This window comes from Harmonia axyridis, chromosome 4 (assembly GCF_914767665.1).
Source record: "Harmonia axyridis chromosome 4, icHarAxyr1.1, whole genome shotgun sequence".
NCBI classification, from domain to species: Eukaryota; Metazoa; Arthropoda; class Insecta; order Coleoptera; family Coccinellidae; genus Harmonia; species Harmonia axyridis.
The window spans coordinates 8,466,717-8,478,720 of record NC_059504.1 but is presented as its reverse complement, the minus strand read 5'-3'; the positions used below and the strand labels follow the sequence as shown (position 1 = coordinate 8,478,720).

The following is a 12,004-nucleotide window of genomic DNA, read 5'->3' as shown; positions in this document are numbered from 1 at the left end:
TCTACCAAAATACATTCTTGGTGGATATGGTTTCGACTAAAATGCCTGAAATTGGCTAATTTACAACTGGAAAAATTTGATTCGAGCAATGATCAAATTGAAATTTGAAGAGTTGGTTCAAATCTTGAATGTTTCAATTGAATTCAATTCATCGGCAATATTAGACCAAGGATTCTGTAAATGCGGCCGTTCGAAATGTTGTTTTTCACAAAATAATTTTGAATGAACGTAAAATGAAGTTGATCGAGATAGCAGACATTGTGAAGATATCATCTGAATGTGTACATCTTATCATTCACGAATATTTGTACATGAGAAACCTGTGTGCAAAATGGGTGCCGCGCGAGCTCACAATCGATCGAAAGCAACAGCGTGTTAATGATTCTGAGCAGTGTTTGAATCTGTTTAAGTGCAACAAACCTGAAATTTTGCGTCGATATGTAACAATGGATGAAACATGGCCCCATCATTTCACTCCGGAGTCTTATCGACAGTTAGCTGAGTGGACTGCACACGATGAACCAAATCCAAAGCGAGGAAAAACACAACAGTCAGCTGGCAAGGTTATAGCATCAGTATTCTAGGATGCGCAAGGTATAATATTCATTGATCACCTCCAAAAGGCCCAGAACATCAACAGCGATTATTTGGCGTTATTGGATCGTTTAAAGAATGAAATCGTTAAAAAAAGACACCATTTGAAGAAAAAAAGATGCTGTTTTATCAAGACAATGCGCCGTGTCACAAATCAATGAAAACAATAGCAAAATTGCATGAATTGGGCTTCGAATTGCTTCTGCATCCACCGTATTCGCCAGATCTGGCCCCCAGCGACTTTTTTCTGTTCCCAGACCTCAAAAGAATGCTCGCTGGAAAGAAATTCAGCGGCAATGGAGAAGTGATCGCCGAAACTGAGGCCTATTTTGAAACGAAAGACAAATAGTACTACAAAAATGGTATCGAAAAGTTGTAAGATCGCTATAATAGCTGTATCGCCCTCGAAGACAACTATGTTGAATAATAAAATCGAATTTCGCCAAAAAAAGTTGTTTTACTGTGGTAGACCGGGGACTTTTCAATTGGCCTGTTATATTGAGAACAAATGTTGAACATTATTTTCCTTTAAAGACGAAATCATACAACCTGGCATGTGGACTTTAACGACAGTAAAATGCAAATCTATTAGTTATTTTCGATAGTATACATTCCACTCTTTTATTGTTATTTTCTTTATATAAATTCCATCGTTTATTTTCATTGTGGTGAATTTCACGTTCAAAATCATTTATTTGTTCGAACTAGGCTGCTTTTCGAATATAATCCTTCATTTTAAACTTTGATCGGTTGATCAAAGTTTCGTGACAGTTGTTTTTGTGTGTATACATTTTTTATTCAAAATTGGTATCAATTCATCAACAAATCAACAGAAATAACCAGCAAAAAATGCCCGATATCATGAAACCATAAGCTTCTTGACAAGCGCCGGCTTATAGGTAGCATGAGGCTATAAAAAGTGCGAGGACCTTTTCCAAATGTGTTTTCCTGGTTTGGTGTGCCCGTCGATGCAGCTCATTCAAGTCGTCAAGTTGCTCCTTCTTCTCTCCTGGCCATTCTTATTCCATTTTCTTCATTATTCGTATATATTGAGGCATCTGAAGACCTGTTATTTAGTCGATCTGCTTTGATCGTCGCACCTTTTAGCGGTTCCAGTGAAGTGGTTCGCCTCTGCTTCGATAATCATTGTCAACATGATCGAAATAGTGAGTAGAATCATTAATGTTAATCCGAATTAGCGATACATACCGGCAGCATGAACAACTGTGAGTTAGTCCGATCTATTGTTTTAAATTAGGTGTGGAAGGTGTCAATGACTAGGAAAACATTTTCTTCTACTTATAATAACGAACAGAAAAATAGTACCTAACCAATAATATTACTCTTGTCTTATTTCATACTTAAGTCAATTAGTAGCTTTGTGATATCCGCAAAAAATGTCTTTTTATATCATATTAATCAAAAAGCTCAAATTGTTTGAGTTCCCTCAAGATGTGTATTCTTTTTTTTCAATGAAAATTGTCTTCTTTGAATTTCTTCAATCAAAAAGTTTTTCTCAATGAGAACTATACCCCCTAGTATATATGAATATTTTTTTCTTTTTCTCTTCAGCCTCTTTTCAATAGGTATATAAATTAATATTCAAAATAATCAATATTAATTTTGGATATATGTATTTTCAATTTTCTACTTTCAAATACAAACAATGAATATATCGCCCCAAATCAAAATCAATTGTTAGAACCAAAAAAGAATTATAGATAAATAGTTCTACTCAATAATTTGACTAATTTAAGCCATTGAATTAAATGAATACCTAATTCATTTTCTCATAAATTTTTTGAATAGGGAAAGTGTATCATGTGGTACTTTTTTGACAAGGTCTTTGTATCTTCTTTACAGGCGTTCAGAAATTTTCAAGAAAAAAATTTTGTTTTGTTTTTTTTAGTTAGTTCAAAGTGGTTTTCAGTATGTGCACTTTGTAATGGATCATTTACTTTGAGACGATGGTACCTGATGAAATTTGTCAGCGAATGAAAGTCGACCATTAGTTTTGTTTTTTTTTCTTGAAAATGTCTGTACGCCTGTAAAAAAGATACAAAGAACTTGTCAAAAAAGTACCACATGATCCACTTTCCCTGTTCAAAAAATTTAGAGGGTTGATGGGGATGGCACAGGGTGCAACAAAAATCCTTCAAAAATGCATAAAAATTTGGTAAAAGTGAAACAAAAATTGACCTGTTTCAGGATTTTGTTGCCAAATTTTTTTTTTTCTGAGAAAATGAATTTGTTCCATAATTTTGACGAGCACTGTATATTCTAGAAATATTAAATAAAACAGTTAAACTTATTTCAAGTTAATATCACATGTTGTCAAGATTGATATCGCACGTAATTGAAGTTTAATGTGTAAGATATCCTAGTTCGATCTAAAGATCGAATGAACAATTAAAGTAATCGACATATCTCATTCCCGCCAATGAATATCATATTATCTCACATGCCTATCTACCGGAATCAAGAATTTCTGATGTTTGTCGGAACAGGTTATGGCAAAAATATCATCCAAATTACTTCTTTCAAGTTGCAAGTTGAAATTTATAGCATTATAATAATTAAGTGCTTGACCGCGAATATACATTCTTGAAACATAGTAGTGGTTTTTCTGCTATAGATATGTTTCCTGCTTGTGAAAATATTTATTATTTAATTTTCTCTTACTAGGAGAACAGTAGTTCGAGTTTTTCTAATTTATGTTGCATTTTTAGAAATTTTTGATGTATCCTTTTAACATATTTGTTTTCTGGTTTTTAGAGTCCTCTCACATATGAAGTAGAGGTTAGTAGGTACTTTAAAGAGTATTTAAAGATATCTATCACTATCACTCTTTAATTTGAATGTTTGAGTGATAGATATACAGTGTGGTCGAACGAAAACTTTAACGCTTCAAAATGAAATTGTGAAAAATCGCTCGGATCTGTCAATTTCTCATTCAAAGGGGAACAACTTTTGCGCTCTTCGCATACCCCTTGATTTTGAATAGGAATGAGGGGGCTTGCGATACTTCATTTAAAGACCATTTACATAAGAAAAGCTCTAATCGTTGTTTGGATTTTTTTACTTTATTTTTGAATTTTGGATATTTCGAATTACAAAAAAAGAATATTTCAAGGTAGTCAAAAATTATTTCATTGGACGGTTCCAAAGATTTATTTTTGGACATATCAAATCCATAAAAGCCCACAATAAGTTTATCGATGTAGAACGTTTTTGCACCCTCTTTGAATTATATTTTTTTATTTCTATTTATTTGTAATTATTGTGCTCTTTATAAATATCCCCTCTCTAAACAATAAAAATTAATAAATAATTTGGAAGGATTTAAAAAATTATTCAAATTGGCTATTCTGAAATGACTAAGATTGTATTTTTGGAACCTTCCTTCTACCTACCACTAAACACGTCTGTTTTACATAATCAAGGATAAGATCTGCAGATGGAATTCGGGATCCTCTTCATCTCACACGGCAGAAAAAATGAATCAACGAAATAAAAATACGCGATAAATAATCGGTGTTAGTAGACTTTAACATGCCGTCTGAACAGGCCCTGACCGCTACTTTCTTGAGAAAGCCTTTTTGATAATCGCTAAAAATTCCTCCTTTAATATGTTCCACTGTCACATATTTCGAAGGCATTTTTAATGAGTCTCGATTAAAATATAACTTTAATTTATCGACGGCCAGGGCAAAGAACTCGTTTTAGTTGATTATCATAAAGGTCGAGGTTTTTCGCATTTTTTTTTCCAAGTCTAGTAAGATGTAGTGACAAGTCTGATTTTATGGAAATATCATGAACCTCAAAACGGCAGTTTTGTGTTGTAGGATATTTTTGAACATCGCATTGCGGATCTAGAAGACGTGAGAGCTAAAGTAAGTTCATATACTTAGGTAATACAGGGTGATTCACCTCGATGGCCTATTAGACGTCAATGGAAAACTTATCATAATTTTGTGATGAAAATTTGCACATTGGAGTTTGAGACAATGATCTTTCTCCCTAAAATATTTTCAGACCTCTTCAACTACCGGTTATACCGAAAGTAGACAACTACTCTCTTATTTCAAATGAAACACCCAGTATATTACTGCATAGTTAGATAGCTTATTGGATGACTATTTCAATAATATCTACAACTTGGGTATAAACTCAACGGTTCATGAGTTAATGACATTCTTATGAATAAAATGGTTGCAACAGGGACTCAATTTTTTTTGAATATTTCTGCAGAAAAAGGTTTTTTCTAAAGAGCCTTTTCGATTCAATTACAAATAATTAATTACAATTCGTTATTATAGTTATCGTAGTTAACCCTCCTCTTTTATATGTGGAATTGACTGAAATAGTAAAAAATATAGGTTGAAATTTGAAAATCTTGAGTTTTGATGGATTAGATTTGTCCAAATTCATGATCTTCACATAAACACCCTATACATTTTTGGTCCAAACCGCAAACAGCCTTATAATATTACATATTGACAAAATCGATAATGAAAAAGGTTTTTCGAAAAAAAATTTTCTGCAGAAATATTAAAAAAATTAAAAAATTTGAGTCCTTCTCGCCATTATTTTTTTCATAAGAATCCCATTAACTCATGAACCATTGAGTTAATACCAAAGTTACAGCATATTACTGAAATTGTCATCAAAAAAGCTATCTAAAATGATGCGGTGAATCTCCCTGTATAGACTGAACTCGCTACCTGCCGTTTATTTCTAGGGAATTAATCTTTATTCGACTTGTTAAGCTGCCAGTGGCTGTTGAATATTAAATGTTCATAGAGACTGATAGGTACTTTATAAGCTCTTGTTATGAATATCCTACGGATTTCATTCTCATTCAGCATTTGGCTATCTAGACATAAAAAAAACAAAATCATAAGTGCGAAACATAATTTATTAGGTCACAAACAAACATCTTATTTATTTACAAAATCTATCGACTCGAGAGTTGCATTTCATTTCATATTAGAATTAACTCGTAATCATCAAAATCTTGTAGTAGAATAATTAGGTATGTATCGACGTGAAGTCAGGAGCTTTGGAGCGCTCATTCATTATTGTGGCTATTCCTCACTTGAAGGCCACATATACATAAAAAGTTATTTGGTCTGCAATTCTGCTTGAATGATTCTTAGTTTTTTTCATTTATGTCTTCTATACTGACTCTTGCGATTGTTTCATTGTTTAGTAGCTTGTGTTCAGGGCCGTCGCTAGGGGGTAGGCAGGGGAGGCGACCGCCTAGGGCGGCAAAATTCTGGGGCGGCATTTCAATCTTGATCAACAGAAATCATATGTGTAAAAATTCAAAGTAAGAAATGAGATTTAAATCGGTTAGAAACAACACGAAAATATACAGACAATTTAATCAACAATTTAAACCATCAAAGGTGCCGCATTATACACAACAACTCATAAATATCCAGATGTCGTCTAAACCCCCTGAAAAAAAAACAAAATGTTCAAACGTTTTATAAAGTGGAACTCAGCAGAAGAACCTGAAATCGCAGAGCCTATTCTAGAGGGGCGGCAAAGATTGAAGGAAGGTATTTTCTACTTTTTCCGAGAAATCTAGGTACTAAATTACTAGAAGAATGTATTGAATAGATTTCTTTTTACTTTCACCGTGATTTTTTTTTCGGATTAATAACTTGATTTTTCAATGCTGATTGGAAATTGGAATATTATTTCAAATTTTATAAATCAATTACCTATATTTTAAAATAAAGTTGACAAAGCCGTCAAATTTACTTCATAAGAGTATCTAGATACAAAATAAGATACTTTTTTGCAAAGGTATCTTAAGATACTTAAAAAAAAAGAATTCAAATAACTATCTGAAGATTCTTTTTCAGATACTTGATAAGGTACTTTGTCAGGTGTTAAAATGCTAGGTACAATTCTGAAATTCGGAGGGTCTTGCAATTTTGTTTTCGGTAGTAGGCATAAGAGCGATATTAACGGAACTGAAATAGTTATCATTCGAACATTTGTAATAGATTCCATTACCACATTTTTAACATCTTAAAAACATTACGGACCGTGACGTGCCTTTATGAGAAATCGTCCTTGCTTCCTTTCATAACTAGCAATTGGTTTCTAGCACAGTTTTATCACTTTATTGCCTCTGTCGAAGATCGGTTTTGTTTACGTTATACCAGCTGCTGAAATCGAGGGTAGATTTTTGTGACCTAATACGGGTTTACGAACAATTCATGGAAAAAACCAAATATATTCAAGAAATGGAATTTTTATCTGTTTCGTCCAACAATTTTCATTAATTTCTTTAGTAGTTTATCAATTAATAATCTTTCCTGATTAAATTTGAATTCATAAGAAATAATTACACTCAATACATATTACGTCCATAAAACCTTTTTAACTTTTTATAAAAAAATATTATCACGAATTTGCAAGGGCGTCGACTTGTATTTTTGCCGGGGCGGCAGAAACGCTAGAGCGGGTCCTTATTGAATATTATTATGAAATATGAAAGGACGAAAGGTATTGGTAGCGAACTCCATCTTTTTGATTCTTTACAATTTACGGCATAATTTGATGAAAACTTAGAAATGTCGGCAAAAAACGTACCGAATTCGTTATATTCAATTCGTTTTTTTTTCTCTTTGGTTCAAAAAATGGAAATAATGTATAACTTCGACCATTTTTTCCAATGATCGAAAAGTTAATTTCTAAATAATTCGTTGAATATTTTTTCCGGACAGATACTTTCATTTTTTGTTCTAGTCATTCATGTGTTCCTATTATTATTGTTACTTACCAATCCTAAAATGAATTTTATTTTTTGTATAAGTTTGAACTTGTTGGTTTTGTTTTTGTTTTTTCTATGTTATGATTATTAAAATTTCCCAAACAGTCACCTTCAATTTTTCCATATTTCGGTAGAAGACCCCGATAAGCCAAAATAATTCTTTTGCATTTTGCAGAGTTGACTGTTAGGGCGGCAAATTGGGAATTTGCCTAGGGCGGCAATTTGGCTAGCGACGGCCCTGCTTGTGTTGCATGTATAGTGCCGTCTAGGGCTTTAAACTAACATTTAATTTCAGTGACAATCACAGTAGGTATTCTCCATAAAGTAATAAACATAGGTAGAGGAAGTATACACAATTTTTACATGTCCCTAACATGGTTAGATTACGTTGTGGGATTGTGATATTTTTTCAAATCCACAATTTTACTATATCGTTATGAATGTATATTATATTGAATGAAATATATTCATTTGAGAGATTCCCGATTAATTATGCAAATTTGAATATTTTGAATCCGATATTTTTCCTAATTTTCGAATTTGTAATAAGCAAAATATTTATTATTTTCTGTATCTACCTGCTGAAATCCAAGGTTTGGCAACTTTTGCTCTCCTAGTGTCATCGGTTGTTTCACATCGTTTGGCGCGCTTGAAGTTTTTTTTTCTGAATTATGACATATTTAGGTATTGATTTCAATAAAAATTGAGTTAATATGGAACGTTGATTCACTATGGGACAGAAGAAGTGAATTATTTGTGGAGAAACTCGCGAATTGAGTGAAATATCTCATCAGTGATATGTTTTCATTTCTGCGCGCTTCATGTGAAATTTGATAGTTCATGTTGGGGACAAAATTTACTTACTGAAAATTACATATGCTCCCTCTATCTATGTTTATTACTCTGAGTTATTCTCCCAGATCTTGGAAATATATATGTGTCATAAAAACGAGAATAAATAAATAATTATTTCTTGATGAAAACACAGATTTTCTTCTTCAACTGATGGAATTCTCATTGATCTTTCTTCCAAGTCCATAATCTAAAAATATCTCGAATACCCATATCAAAAAAGCTCCTGCTAAACGAGATACAACAAATACCGCACAACTTCAACAGGCTTTTTAATCATAGTGGTTCATGCCGATATTAAATACGAAAATTATAGCCTTTTCCTTTTCACGCCAATTGACATTTAATGGATTTTGTGAGTAATGGAGGAATTATAAGCACTCGTACAACTCGGAATCTGGTTTTTGATGATATATGGGCGTAAATTGAACTGATAAACCGGACAGGTAAGAGAGTTTGAAGATGGCCTTGCTCTAACTGTACCATATAGGTACATATCTTCAAAATATGCGGAAGCAATCTTCGAAGACAGCCTTGCTTTTTGTGAAAGATGTGTTTTGAAGCTTCAAAGATTACCGTCTTTTTTTTCGAGCGGTCGTTCCCTAAACATATTGCTCTGAATAACTCAGGAACGGAAAGACCTAGAAACTTGAAATTTTGAGGGTAGGTTCAGTTCTGGAATGCCTACACAATTAAGTTCGTCAATGAGCAAAGTCTGACTAAGGGTATCGAAAATTTGGCCGTTCAAAATGTTGTTTTACTGTTAATTCCAAAACTGCAGATTTGATGATCAAAATTCCACATCGTTTTTGGTAATTAGGCTTTGCACAAACGACATAGGTCGAGGGCTTTTGAAGTTCAGGCCAGTTGATCACCAGCTACGTCGTATCTACGACGAATTGGTCCTTGAAATGCATCAATTATCCGGATTTTCATGGAAAAATTGCCTTCGGTGATGAGGGCTGTTTTCACCTCGAAGGCTACGTTAATAAGCAGAATTTTGCCGCATTTGGTGTTTGGAAAATCCAAGAATGATTGTTGAAAAGCCTCTCCGTCTTCAACATGTCACTGTTTGATGCGGTTTTTGGGTTGGTGGTATGATTGGACCATACTTATTCAGAAATGAGGCTGGTGTAACTGTTGCGATGAATGAATTGCACTATCTAGCAATGATTAATGATTTTGTATGGCCGGAATTGGAAGAAATTGATGTAGAAGATGTTTATTTTCAACAAGACGACGCTATACAAGCGACACAAGAAACGAAACAATGAAACAATCGCAATTTTGCAAGAAAAAGTTTTCTAGCACAAGCTCTAAGCTAAGCTAAGCTGAGAGGCCTAGGAGTGTCAGGATGGAAGACATTAAAGAAAAGAACCAAAATAATTCAAGCAGAATTGCAGATCACATAACTGTCTATGTATATATGGCCTCCAAGTGTGCAATAGTCCTTGCGACAAGATACGGACTTGAAACTCCCATGTTTTAGATCAGAGCTCGATCTATACAAAAACGGTTTATTTAAGGTGACTTTATTTTAGGAAATATAACGATTCTTGTAAAGATCAAAATTTCACTAATTTTTTCCAAATTTTCATAAACTGTTGATTTTACGAAGGAACGGTATACGTATGCGATATTAGAATGAACGATCCCTCTATCGCCAGGATTAATTTTTTTTTTCAAAATTTTATTTATCTTTTCAACAAAGAGTTCAGATAATCTAGACCAAATGATTTCGAACAAGTCTACTTGTACCCCTCTTCCCTCAAAGCGATCTTGGAAAGGGAAATGTTCGAATGTCCGCATCGACTATCAAATTGGATTTTATCCATATTTGCCAATACTCTAAGTATATGCTTCATATACATAATTACATCTGATGTATTTTCATTGTTTCAGAGGATACTATTCTTCGTAGCTCTATATTCAACTTGCACCATTTCCCATCCCTATTACAATGGCTTCAGCAGAAATCCATACGACCAAGGATATGGCATCTTCAACTACGCAAATCAAATCCCTTACAACACATACATACCAAGCTTTCCAGAACCCGATCTGGCATTTTACCTCTCACAAAATCAACCCTTCAACTTGCTAGCTGAAGCTCCACAAGTCATTGGCACTACCTTCTCAATACTACCGATGTTCGCCGTGCCGAAAGAAAATGTTAATATGGTATCAAGTGCTAATATACTGGGCGTATCGCAGAAGAAACCCATGTTGACGATAAGAACAGAAACTAATTCCCTGCTACAGTGCATTCCAGGAGTGAGGATAGAGTTGGAGCAACCAATGTGGATATATTCTTTGAAGAAAACCAGCATTGTGTTTCCCTCTGAAGTCTTGATTTATCATGGTGGTTATAGAATCCCCCTGAAAGTTGGTGCTGTACTAGCACCGGTTACCCAAGAGTCTTTCTTTTTCGATCGAGTACCCGTTGAAGTCCGTGTGGTGTATGCTGTTCCTCTTCCTTCGAAACCTATCAATGTAGAAACCGTTACCACCACCCAGCAAGTACAAAATACAATTGTAGAAACTGTCGACAATCAGGCAATTGTCGTGGAAAGTAATGAGTTTGATGAACAAGGTGGCACGTCAGGATTCGTTGAAAATCCCAAAAATGTAACTATTGTTGAGTTTCCTAACAAGGTGGCTTCTCCTACACTTCCTGTTTCTGAAGAAGATGAAGAGTTAGGTGAGTAGATTATAATGAAAATAAATATTTTAACACGTCACTCAATAAGCCCCGGTTCTGTCGCACATTTGACACCACCACTACACTTTTTCTTCTCGTTAGTACTGTAGTGACTCTGTCTGTTCAGAGGTGGCGTTATGGGCTTCGCGCCACACTTTAATGCTGATGCTGGAAATTCCAGAAGCAGAAGCAATTTTTTGTTTAGAACAAGATGGAAACTACTCGATAGACACTTAAGCAATGCTTTCGGGAATTCTAGCGGTTTTCTGTCCAATTTTTGTAGATTCTCTATTGTTTCGTATTTGCTCAACCAAGACAAACTTTTTTCGGTGCTTTTCATGAAGTTATCTTTGGATTTGAAATATTATTCTAAAATAAACCATTTTGAGAAATTTGCAACGTTTTCAATTACTATGAAAATTCAATAAACTTCAGAGCAGTTCCCAAAAAAAAACTTCTATAGGACGTAATTTATTGCTACCCAAATCATTACAAAGGTGCAAATACACCAATAAAATAATATTTCTGGTAGATATCCTGCATTTTTTCTTAATTTCAGTAAATCGAAATCCGCCTCAGATCTTAGTCCCTGCTGGTATTGTGCAATCAACTCAACCTGAAATACTCATTGAACCTTTCCACAACTCGAAAGAATCACCTGTTTTGACTCAACTTAAACAAGAGAAATTGAAGCAAAAACTGAAGATAAGAGAAGCGGAAGAGTTTCAAATTCATAACACAACAAGTTCGGAATCTGGAAGTGTATAAAACATGTAGATAAATTATTTATTGTTAGTGAATTTTGGAATTGAGTACAGATGAATTCCTTAAGAGATGCGAAATTGTAGCTATAAGTTGTAATATAATAAATACAGACTAGCAGAAATCTTCATTTTTCATTTACCTTCCTTATAAGATAATCTCAGTAATTTCTTACTTTATAAGCAAGTTTCAAAGAAAATTCATCTGTATAAATTATTGATATAAAAAATGTTATTTCAATTTATTATCATTGTATTATTTACATCTTGCATCAAATTCAGTTATACCTTTTATATATAAAA

At 33.7% G+C, this 12,004-nt stretch overlaps 1 protein-coding gene across 1 annotated transcript; it reads left to right on the top strand.

Annotated features, from left to right (window-relative positions):
- The first annotated feature begins 1,560 nt into the window (after positions 1-1,560).
- On the top strand, positions 1,561-11,826 carry LOC123678429. The gene is made up of 3 exons (XM_045615452.1): positions 1,561-1,760; positions 10,142-10,940; positions 11,500-11,826. Exons 1-3 carry the CDS (start codon positions 1,749-1,751, stop codon positions 11,706-11,708), a joined length of 1,020 nt encoding a protein of 339 aa, XP_045471408.1. The 5' UTR covers positions 1,561-1,748; the 3' UTR covers positions 11,709-11,826.
- Positions 11,827-12,004: the final 178 nt, after the last annotated feature.